The sequence below is a fragment of the Equus caballus genome, chromosome 16 (genome assembly GCF_041296265.1).
Source record: "Equus caballus isolate H_3958 breed thoroughbred chromosome 16, TB-T2T, whole genome shotgun sequence".
In the NCBI taxonomy this organism is placed as follows: Eukaryota; Metazoa; Chordata; class Mammalia; order Perissodactyla; family Equidae; genus Equus; species Equus caballus.
In genome coordinates, this window is record NC_091699.1 from 64,777,888 (window position 1) to 64,789,417 (window position 11,530).

The 11,530-nt window shown below is 45.5% G+C and overlaps 1 protein-coding gene across 5 annotated transcripts in view; it reads right to left on the reverse strand.

The window, feature by feature from the left end:
• The window catches only part of TGFBR2 (transforming growth factor beta receptor 2), a 109,734-nt gene extending 99,032 nt beyond the window's left edge, over positions 1–10,702 (reverse strand). Inside the window, exon 1 of one of the 5 annotated variants that reach the window (XM_005600871.4) lies at positions 10,009–10,702. In XM_005600871.4, coding sequence (XP_005600928.3) covers positions 10,009–10,102 — 94 coding nt within the window. In that variant the 5' untranslated portion in view covers positions 10,103–10,702. The remainder of the gene's footprint in view (positions 1–10,008) is intronic. The other 4 variants (XM_023619733.2, XM_070236841.1, XM_023619734.2 and 1 more) reach the window with 4 other exon arrangements.
• Positions 10,703–11,530: the final 828 nt, after the last annotated feature.

Below are 11,530 nucleotides of genomic sequence, written 5' to 3' on the forward strand. Positions count from 1 at the left end.
CATTAATTCATTAATTTATCGGGTACATACTTTGTACACAGCAGAGTGCTACATATTTTAAGAAACGCCAAGGTATAATTGTTCAGGGAAAGGCCTACAAATGTCAAGGCCGCCTGTGATTAAATGCCTAATGAGTAAACATGATAAATGCTGCGAGTGCGGCAGAGAAACGGACCCCTGGGATCTACAGTTGGTGATCAAGGGACATTCAGTGGAGAAAAGGGCCATGAAGGATGCTTTGAGGAAACAGACTTTTAAAACTGACTCATTCATTGACTTGCCGTCAGAGCCTTCTCTCTTCTGCCAGCCTGCCAGCCTGCCAGCCTTAGTTACAGAGCTAAAATGGGCCTTGTAGCTTAGGAGTCAAAACACCCTCATAAACTAGGAGCTACTCTTCCTTGAATCCTTCTCTTCCTCAGGGACAGAAACAAGTCTGATCTGATCCAGTGAAATCACGGCAGAGCACATGACTCCTCTGTGGAAAATGCTTTAATGCTTTTAAAGCGGCGCCTCTGGAGCTTCATGAATCACCTGGAGATCTTGTTGAAATGCAGATTTCGGTGCAGCAGATCTGGAGAGGGGCCCAACTTTCTGCATTTCCAATAAATCCTCAGTGCCACTGATGATGCTGGTCCCTGGATCACCCTTTGAAGAGCAAGGTATTAAAATTGTTATCATGGGGCCAGCCTGGTGGCATAGTGGCTTCAGCGGCCCTGGCTTCACTGGCCTGGACCCCGGGTGTGGACCTACGCACCGCTTGTCAAGCTGTGCTCTGGCATTTGTGAATACAAAATGTTACTATTGGGTTTTTATTTTTTCCTTTTCACATATTTGAGGATAAATTTTATCATATTGTGTATATGGTCTTTCCCTCTTCAATACTACGGGCTTTAGAGAATAAAACACAAATACGATACGTAGTAACAAGATAGCCACTCAAAGCAATAGTTAGACCACTACTCAGTGCTAACCAGTGCCTGCAGACTCCGGAAATGCAATTATGGGACTGACAGCTACTCCCCTGCCTGAAAAAGCAGTCTGACGACTGCCAATCTGTAGCAAATTCTGTCTTTTCTGAGAAGATTTTAGGAAAAGTGGTGGAGAAATCTTTGAAAGACAACAGGAGACTATATTCAGACAAGTTTCCTTTCTTTTCCAAAAAACATAGTAGTTTAGGGCTTTCTTTTCCTAGCCACAGCAAAACATTTCCTAATTCTCTACCTTAGGAAAACCCTTCACAGAACTTTTTACCAACTCAGAGGAAGGGAAGCGTGAGAACATCATAATTAACCACAGAGAGATGGTAGCACCACCAAAACCAAGTGAGCCTTTTCTTCAGCAAGAGGCTGAGGGCTGGCTGAAGTAAACACACTACTGAGTCAGGATGCACGCTCAGGCAGCTGCACTAGGAAATTTTCAAAATAACTATGGTTTCTCTTTCTTTTTTTAATAGCAGTCATCTCCAACAAACTTCGAGTGGATGTTTGTGGTATGTGTCAGTTCTGACCCGTTAGGACTTGTGATAGTTTTCTACTTTGATTAGTTAAGGATTATGTTTTCTAAGTCAACTTCAATAATTTCCCCTACTAATACACAGAATGAAACATTTCAGAACAGAAAAAGCTGAAAATCTGATCTGATCCAATTCCTGTCACTGTACATCAAAGAAAAATGAGACTCAGTGGGACCAAAGGACTTAACGAGGTCACCCAGACACCTGGATTGCCAGTGCAACATGCTTTCACCTCACCGGCTGTCTCCTAGGCAGAGTCTTAATCTCAAACTAACAGTCAGATCTGGGTTACCTTTCATTCAAGATCAAGGTTTTGTGATAATTACATATTTACAACCTCTTTTCTACTTGGCATGGGACCTCTAAACGAGGAAAATGATAAAGGGTTTAGCTAAACCCAGAAAAAAATGTTTTGGTTTGGTGATGTAACAATCAAGACTTCGGTCTCTGTTTCTAAGGGGAGAGGAGGAGGAGGCATTTTTTATTTATTTTCTAAATCAACAAGCAAATCCCACCAATAGTCATAGGGTCGAGTCTTGCAGAAGCTGAAGCTTATAAATTTCAAGGGTGCTCTTTAAGAATAAGAATATAAAAAACAAGATGGGCTGGCCCAGTGGTCTGGTGGTTAAGTTCAGTGTGCTCTGCTTTGGTGGCCTGGATTCAGTTCCCAGGTGTGGACCTATACCACTTGTCAGCGTCCATGCTGTGGCAGTGTCCCACATACAAAATAGAGGAAGACTGGCACTTTTCCTCAAGTGAAAAAAAAAAGGGGGAAGATTGGCAACAGATGTTAGCTCAGGGACAATCTTCCTCAAGCAAAAAGAGGAAGATTGGCAACAGATGTTAGCTCAGGGTCAATCTGCCTCACCAAAAAAATTAAAAAAAAAAATCTGCCTCAAAGAGTTGGTTCAAGGGCTAAATAATACAGTGAAGTGCTCAGCACGATCCAGGTAGTAGCAAGATCTCAATAAGGGGTAGCTACATACGTTACTGGGAAAACTGTCCACGAAGGCTTGTGAGTGATGCTTGCTCAAGATAGGAACGCCACTCACAGGCAGCATGAGGCCAATTCCATTTCCCTACGTAGAAGTTTTGCTGAGTTTCAGGATGCCCAGGAGTCATCCACAAAGCAGCAGAGCGAGTTTCTTCCAAAGTCACTGAATCTTCTGCACAGACTGACAACTTTAACAGATGGAGAGTTGCTGTGGATAGGCTGAGAATATGCACCTGACCCCACATTTTCCTTCAAAGACACTCATGTTTGTTCTGCCAAACCCCTACCTCTCTAAAATGCTTAGTTTTGGGGCTGACCCCGCGGCCGAGCGGTTAAGTTCGCGCACTCCGCTTTGGTGGCCCAGGGTTTTCCCGGTTCGGATCCTGGGCGCGGACATGGCACCGCTCATCAGGCCATGCTGAAGCGCCATCCCACATAGCACAACCAGAGGGACCTGCAACTAGATACACAACTATGTACTGGGGGGCTTTGGGGAGAAGGAAATAAAAAAGAAGACTGGCAGCAGTTGTTAGCTTAGGTGCCAATCTTTAAAAAAAAAAAGCTTAGTTTTGATAGTCCTACACCTTTTATAGTGTCAGAAGGGCTTTTTACTTCTTTGCACTGTTCTAATATTCTTCTCCTTAAAGAGGCTTGAGAAGGCCATGGATCACTCAAATAAAATATTTACAATAGTAGAAGAAAACATCCAGATAAGGTTCACCTTGTCCTAGTGCCCCTAATACACGGAAGAAATACAAGCAAGGCACTGGGAAATCTAAAAAAAAAGAATGTATAAGTGAAATAGTGGACAGAACAAGTCAAATGAACAGACCCAAAGTTTCCTTCAGGAAAATACAAACCACAAAAAAGTGAATTTCCCAAAGGAAATACAACACCGTATTACCAACAAACCTTAGCTGTTTCATTAATGAGCAATCTCTCTACTCCAGGGAAAATATGATACAATCGACAAAAACTAATTGTGTACCTGCCACCTCTGCAAAGGGATGCTGTTGATGCCAGATGCACGCGGCACTGGAAAGCCCGGAGCAAGACGACGAATGGGGGCCCACAGACCATACACTGGAAAGCCCAGAGCAAGAGGACGAATGGGGACCCGCATACCATAGGGCAAAATATTCAGAGTTACAAATCAAGCTAACAAACTGTTCAATAACACAGGTATTATCCTTCTCAATTAACTGACAAACATATCTTCCTAACGTTTTGGAAGACCAAGTACAACTTTAGAACTCCTGAACTACTCCAAGTCCCTCCCTGGAACTGGGTGTTTCAGGGACACACTGTTCTGGGCCTGGTCAACCATCTGCCTTCCTCTTTCCACAGCCTGCTCCAACCTTCAGCAAGAGGGACCTTGTGAGATGTGTATGACACCCCAGTTTTAACACACTCTACACATATACAGCTGTCCCTTAGCTACCTCTCAGGCACAGAGACCAGCGCCTATGAAGGCCCTCAGGAAGGGGGACACAAGGGTCCACGTAGACTGTAAAAGCTGTCCAGGCCATCTGGTCAACGAATTTTGGGTTCCCAGGTACCTGAAACATGATCTAAAAAGGGGGGAGGAGTTTGGACTCAGAGGCCCAAAGTCTCCTCACCCCATGGCCAGGGGCCTGACCAGACAAGAATAAGAGCAGGGCCCTCTAAAACCAGGGCAGAGGCCCTTGGTGCCCATATACGAGGCCTACATGTTAGTTGAGCTGAAAAAATTGGGGGTGGAATGTCTCATCAGAAAAGAGAAATAAAAGAAGAGCTGCATGTTTTGACAGCAGACAGCCTTTCCTAGACACAATCTCCCCAGTCATAGGCACCTGCCCTGCAACTAAGTCCATTCTCATGATCTGCAGCCTCGTCGGCCCTGTAAATAAAACACAGATGCTAGGGAACCCTTCAGAGCCTACGCAGGAGACCCTAAGCTGACTACACCCAAGGAGGCAGTTGCCCCGTGTTGAGTGCCAAGACCTAAAAAGTTGATCATGGCAAGTAAAAGGCCAGATCCTTTTGGCAGGAGAAAAATCTTAACTACCTACAAGCTTTCAAATTACTTAGACCTCAAAAGTCAAATCACCCCTCTTTGTTATGTGAGATGAATTCTGCCCTTTCCACCCTCACCAACAGTTGTTTGAGGCCTGTACACAGACGCTGGTCTTACATGCCTGGAATCTGAGGTTTATAACACACTTCAAGAAAACAGTGCACGCCCAACTGCTGTGAACGGTCAAACCACAGGTCACCGACAGTGGGTCCCACGACCAAGATGCCCTTATCAGACTAGGAACGGTAGAGTTTCCCTGTGCAAAGAGACTCTACCCTGTCTTGATTTTCTGTAGTACAGCGACAATCAGGAAGAAGGTCACCCAAGCCAAGCAAAGGATGATACCAGGAGCACTGAACTGATGATTCAAGATGGTAAGTTCCCCCATTCCTCAAATGTGATCTCTCTTTACCCACTCCCTAATTCCATCCCATCACACACATACACACAGATACACCACACCAAAAAGAGCCTGCAGAATGCAAGCAGGGCTAACTTAGAACACAAACACAAACACACACACACACAGAGGGAAACCTCAAGTGACCCTGAGCAGACTCTATCTTCCCCATTTATGAAATGAAGATAATAAAACTTATCTTGCAGGTTTCTTCTGAAGATTAAATTAGATAAGTAATGTCAAGCAGCTGGCTCAGAGCAGAGCCTCAAGTGTCCATTCTCCCTTCTCCCTACTTCTCCCAGAGATGAGCCCATGTGCCTGCTCAGCATTCCAAACCCTTCTGACAAGCCAGGCGACCAAGGAGAATCACCATCTAGCCTCGGGCAAAAGCAATGAGGACCTGGGGAGCAAAATCTTACAAGGAAAAGAGGGAGTGCAAAATGAGTGGTGACATTCTTGTTGCTGATGCTAAGTCGGTTCTACTGAAAATCACGAGTTAAATCTGCTGAAGCTGTATGTGAAGGCCCGGAGGGCAGAAGCTAAGAAGGTGAGAGAGTTATGCTTTTATGTGGAAATTGGCTCAATAATGCCATGCTGTAGCCAGGAAGTACGTTTCCTCTGCACCCTATTTTAAATTGTTTTGGTGGTTTGCACCAGACCTAAATAATACCCACCCTGCTCCAGAGCAGACAGCAGCTGCTGCAGGACCCCACTTCCCTTAGCGCAACTCTGCATCACTGCTTATCAACCAAAACATAAAGCCCTGATGAAAAAAGAAACTTAAAAACTAAATTTAGATTTCAGCACTTCATTTTTAATGAAAGTCTCCTTTCGACAACCTTCTAGAAAAAAAAAGAAAGAGAATCAGTATTTACTGGAAAATTTCTTTGGTGAAACTTTTAATAAAAGTTTTGCAATGGCTTTGCATGCCCTGCACGAATTCAAAATGTTTAGCTAAAGGAGGTGGATAAAAACTTCTAGCAGCTTTCGCTCATGTTTGTCAGAAGTTGAAGCATCTTTTTCCAGAACTCATCAGAATAAAAGAACCAATTGCATAGTGTAAAAACAGCCAAATTGTCTATTTGGGTCAGAGCCAAAACTATTCTCATTAAAAGTAAGATTTTACCATTCAGACCAAACTGGCAAAAAACAGGGACAGCCTGGTGGTTAAAATATTTGACTCGGTTGCACTACCTCCAGAAGGCTGATGTGGAGGCTCGGCTCAGCAATTCCTGGGTGTTAAATGATGTGCCAGGTACCGCGGGAGTCCTGGAGACGGACAGATGAATAAGACACACCCCTTGCCTTTGAAAGGATTAAAGGCCTCATGGGCAAGGGAGTCACCGAAAGATATCATTTTGGCTTATTATTGTTAAAAGCTAAAAGAGAGGCCTGTCTCCAGGAGGGGACATTTAGCTCAACAGGGGGCATTCAAAGCAGGTTTCCTTGAGAAAATGGCACTTAAGTCTTCTAAGAAGAATGAAAATTTTCTAGGTAGCAAGAGTTCCAGACACACAGCAGCTTGCACGAAGTCACAGCTGCCTGAACTGCTCACAGCATGTGTGTATGCATGATGGAAAGAGTGCACCGGGAAAGTGGGAGCCCTGGAGGGATGGGAGGCTGCAGAAGCAGACGGGAAGCAGGTCACTGAGGACCTTGTTAGGCCTGATGAAAGAGTTAATGCTAATAACCGAAGCTGATATTTACTGTGCATTCAGTATGCTGCAGGCACTACGTGAAGCACTTTAAAGCATTATTTCATTTCATCTTCACCACAACTCCCTAACCCCACTTTACAAAGGAGGCCACCGAGGGTTACAGAAGTAACGTAACTACAACAGGCCACACAGTCAGAAAATAGGAAGTGGGTTTGGAACCCAGGATGGCCTGATTCCAAAGCTTGTACCCTGCCCTCTTCTATCTCCAAGCCTATCCTCAAAGGAAAGACTGGATAGGCACCTTGGGTCCATAACGCTGGCTACAAAATGGATAGTTGAGGTGGCCCCACTGGGGGCCTGTAACAAGGCAGGTATAGAAAAGAACAGATTACTGAAAAAAGTATGTTGAGAGGGACTGAGAAGGAAAGACCAACCACACACCCCCTCCTAGTGCAATGAATAACAAAATGAGCTTTTGAAAAAGGAGTCTAGAAATAAACCACGGGCATTCAATAAAGCTTCCGAGTACACAGGGTTAAAATACGTTTCCTTCTCTTTAGCTTTAACACATTCCTGTATGTTAAACTCAAGGAGGGCAAAGACCATGTCTGTCTTCTTCATTCAGGATGGTGTCTCCAAGCCTGACCCTCCTGCCTGGAACAAGGAGACACTCTATGAGTAGTTGAGAAGGAAGACGAGTACTGGCCACTTCTCATGATGGCACCAAGGAGGTGTCATTCTTCATTAGAAAACTAGGGTTAAAAAATAAACAAAAATGTTAAACGTTGTGTTGATAATTGAGGATTGGTAACTGAAATGGAAACCATGTAGCAGTTACGATGACTACCCCGACAACAAGGAGGGCTCATCACCATGGGGAGCTGCCTCGAAAAAAAGGCAATGAATCCAAAATGTGATGAGTATTTTGTATAAACCATAAATGGGTAAAGAAAAGATGTTATTAAAGGAAGTGGCCTAGAGATGAAAATGTGCTTTCTGGGAACAAGAACAAATAGACCAAAGATCAAACTCTGGGCCTAGTGATTTCTAGTCTCTGACCCTGAGAAAATAAGCATATCATCAACATGGTTTTAGGAAAGAAGTTTATCCGTATGACACTTTTACCAACAGTGAGTCATCAACAAGCATCTCTTGGCAGGTATTTGAAAAGCAAAAGTCCTATTTTTCGTATCTGAAGAGTTTTCAGACATTTGAAGTTTTCTCCAAAAGAATAATTACTTAATTTTGAGCGTTAAGAAAAAGTGAAATCTACTAAGTCAAAAACAAAAATTTAAAGAATTTTAAGTATATTTCTTAGTGAAGTTTGTTCTGATACTGAAATCCTTTACCTGCCTGTCAATCTTCTCAACAGAGGATGGATTTTTTTAGGTGACCTAATAGGAGGCTGTAAATAGTCTCATTTCCTCATATCTTATCATGCATTAAGATATTTTGAAAAATGTTTTGACAGTGTACCAATTATGTTAGAAAAATCCCGAAACCATTTATTTACCTGGAAAATTAAAACGCAATCACAGAATTAGGTTTCTCAGCTTCATTATACCCTTCGACCTTCAACTATCTTCAAAAATTTAATTTCAAATGATTCCTTAGTTCGACCATTTTGAAACTTTAATTCCACAAAATATGAAATTTGTGCGTTTTGGAAAACTGTTTAAAAGCCTAAATAAAAACCCACTAAGCTTTTAAGTTAACTGTTTATAAGTGTGTATACAGATGAAATGAAACTGACTCATGAACTATTGAGTCTGGAATTTGCAAATCATAAATCTTATCCTTGTAAACAAAACCTAACAAAATCAGAGCCTGCTAATTTCCTTCTTTCCTAATCTGAAAGAAAAGCTTTAATGATTTTTAACATACACAGAAAATTGAGGATGCAGTTTAAAATATTTATTAGCAAAATATAACTCAGTTTTTAAGAGTGTGGGGTATAATCAGAGTCACTTGAACATTCTATTACTGCAATATAGGAAAACATCCAAGAAGGAAAGGCTGGGATTTCATTAAACACTAGAATTCAAATTTGTGTTAGGATTTTTTTTTTTGTTTACCATAGTGCTCCTTCCTCATTCCATTAAAAATTCCCATCTCCATGCAACCTTCAATATAAAACATGATTTTTAAAAGTTCTCAATCCACTTCAAATACTCCGAAATGTACCACTTAGCACACCGTGCATATTTCTTCTAGACAAACCTAAAGGAAAGCCTGTGGCCCTTGGTAAGTAAATTGAGTGTCTCAGCGTGATGTGGACTGTCAAATCCTCTACATTTCATCCCAGACCTACACAGGGCATCTCCAAGTCACCAACGGGGGAAGAGAGGGACATAAAATGATAAAGATGAAGGGAATGTAATATTATCCAAATCTAACCAGGTCATTTTACAGATGAGCCAACTGAGGCCTCAGAAAGATCCAACTATTCGGTTACCCACACCCCAGCTGCAGTTATGTGGATCATAGCTGCCAAAATTCTAACTTTTAAGGTCTCAGGGGTTCAATCCTTTCCATAACATCCTTAAGAACTCAATTCCTGCATTTTTCCCCCCTCAAAAACCTCTCGAGAGAGAGACCAGGTGAGCAGCGGATTTACGATTTTAACCCTTCCGTTTCCACCAAACGAAAATTGCATAGAACCATCAGCTCCCGGAAGGCAGGGTTGTCTCGCTCCAGGCAACATCTCCAGCACGCAGCACCTAGCACCCAGTAGGCACTCAGCAAATAATTCTCCGCCTTCCACCTGACAACCCCACTCCCTACCCCTCCACGCCAAGCCGCCAGTGCAGCCAGATAACTTTCCTTTGTAAATAGCTTCTTTTCTTGAAACTTTTATACAGTAACTCCGGGCCAAGAAGCCGGCCTGGGGGAATGTGTGGCCCTTCCCAGGGGCTGAGGATTGAGTAACTGGCCATGTAAGGGGGCGGCTGGGCAAGACCGGGGTGGGCACGCAGCATCGCCACGGGCCGCGGTGGCCCCAGGTGTGCCAGCTGCTCTGGCGGCCTGGGCGGCCGCCGCTCCGGGCCGCTGCTCCCCTGCCTCCTTCAGATAACCAACTTCTCAAACTTCCCTTTCCGGGGGTGGGGGCGCGCCTCGATCGCGGCCAACACAACGCCTTTCCTGCCCGCACAAAGGGGGCCAAACGTGCCCCGCGCCCCCTTCCCCTTAAAGTTTCCTTCTCTTTTTAAAGAAAAACTCACACATCCCTGCGGCCAAGGGGAGTCGGGCTGCGTGGGTGCCCCGAGGGGAAACTGTCCTGTTTCCGCCCCAGCGCTGCGTTCGCTGGGCCGACTGTCAAGCGCAGCGAAGGGGCGCGGAGCCCGGAGACCCCCGGCGCCCCGCCAAGCCCGGCTGGGGGCCACTCACCCGACTTCTGAACTTGCGGTGGGATCGTGCTGGCGATGCGCGTCCACAGGACGATGTGCAGCGGCCACAGGCCCCTGAGCAGCCCCCGACCCATGGCAGACCCCGCCGCTCGTCATAGACCGAGCCCCGAGCGCAGCGGACGGCGCCTTCCCCGACCCCTGGCTGCGCCTCAGCGCCGCGCCCTCTCGGGACCCCGCGCCGGGCCGGCCGGGCAGATGTGCGGGCCAGATGTGGCGCCGGCTCGCCAGCGAGGAGGGGGCCTGGAGGCCGGCGAGGCGCGGGGAGGCCCCCGGCGGCCGAGGGGAGCTGCGCAGGAGGCCGGCTCCTGCCCCGGGCGTGTGCGCGCGTGGGGGTGTCTTCGGTCGGTGCGCGCGAGTGACTCACTCAACTTCACCCGGGCGCTGCGGGGGAAACAGGAAACTCCTCGCCAACAGCTGGGCAGGACCTCTCGCCGCCGGAGAGCCTTCTCCCTCTCCTCGCTTCCAGCCCTCGCTCTCTCTCGTAGCTGCCAATCATGTCCCCTGGACCAGCCCCTCCGAGGGCTTTGGCAAACTTTCAGCTGCCCCTCACCGCTCTCAGGAGTTCCTCGCTCCAAGTATTTAGTCCGGAGTGACTAAGCGCACACGTTTCAGAAAGTAACTGAACAGAGAAAGTGTATATCCTTTCCATGGCACCCCCACCAAGCATCTTCCTCCTCCCCCCAGCCTTCTCAGGATTGTTCCTCGCTGCTTTAGGGTTGTATGTTCAAACTACAAGTCGCGCCCCATGAGTGGATGCTGAAATCTAACGCGTTGTGAGCACATTTTTGCCTAATAAAATAGTAAGAGTAAGTATTGCTTCAAACTTTTGTTTCGGTTATGTATGCATACACCGTCACGGTGTACGATGTTTTTCTTATGTCAGTCGAAGTCCAGGCGTTTTTTCTTAAACTTTCATGTGCGTATTGATCACCTGAGAATCTTGTTAAAACGCAGATTCTGATTCAGTACATCTGGGACGTAGCATTTCTGATGAGCTCTTGGGTGGTGTCTCGCATTTTGAACTGCCTCTTCTTGGGGGCGATGAAGTGACTAATTGTAAGAGATCAGCAATCACAAAGTGATAGTGGTGGGAAATCTTATCTTCAGAGTGTATCAACTATGGTAGAAAATGTAAAAATAAAAGTGGCCTGGGAGTCAGCTAAAAAACAAGGTTTGCCTTCCACTAGTGCCCATGAAGAGAGAGAGAGCTTCTCCTCTCCTCTGCTAAAGGGGAAATGGTGGGATAAGGACTAAACAACTTTCAACTTTCTCTTCTTTCTAGGGGGACCAGGTTGGCCCAAAATAATACTGGTGTACGTCTGTTTCAAAAGTAATCATTATCCAACTAAGAAACATTCTCTTTCCCATGTGTCTTGGTTGGATAATGAATTATGTGCTCATCCTACTTCCAGCGCTGAAAGACTTAGATCCTGTATGGCCCTCTAGTCAGGAGATCTTCCAGCAGTTCCCACAATGAACTCCCTTGTCTTATGAGACAAAGA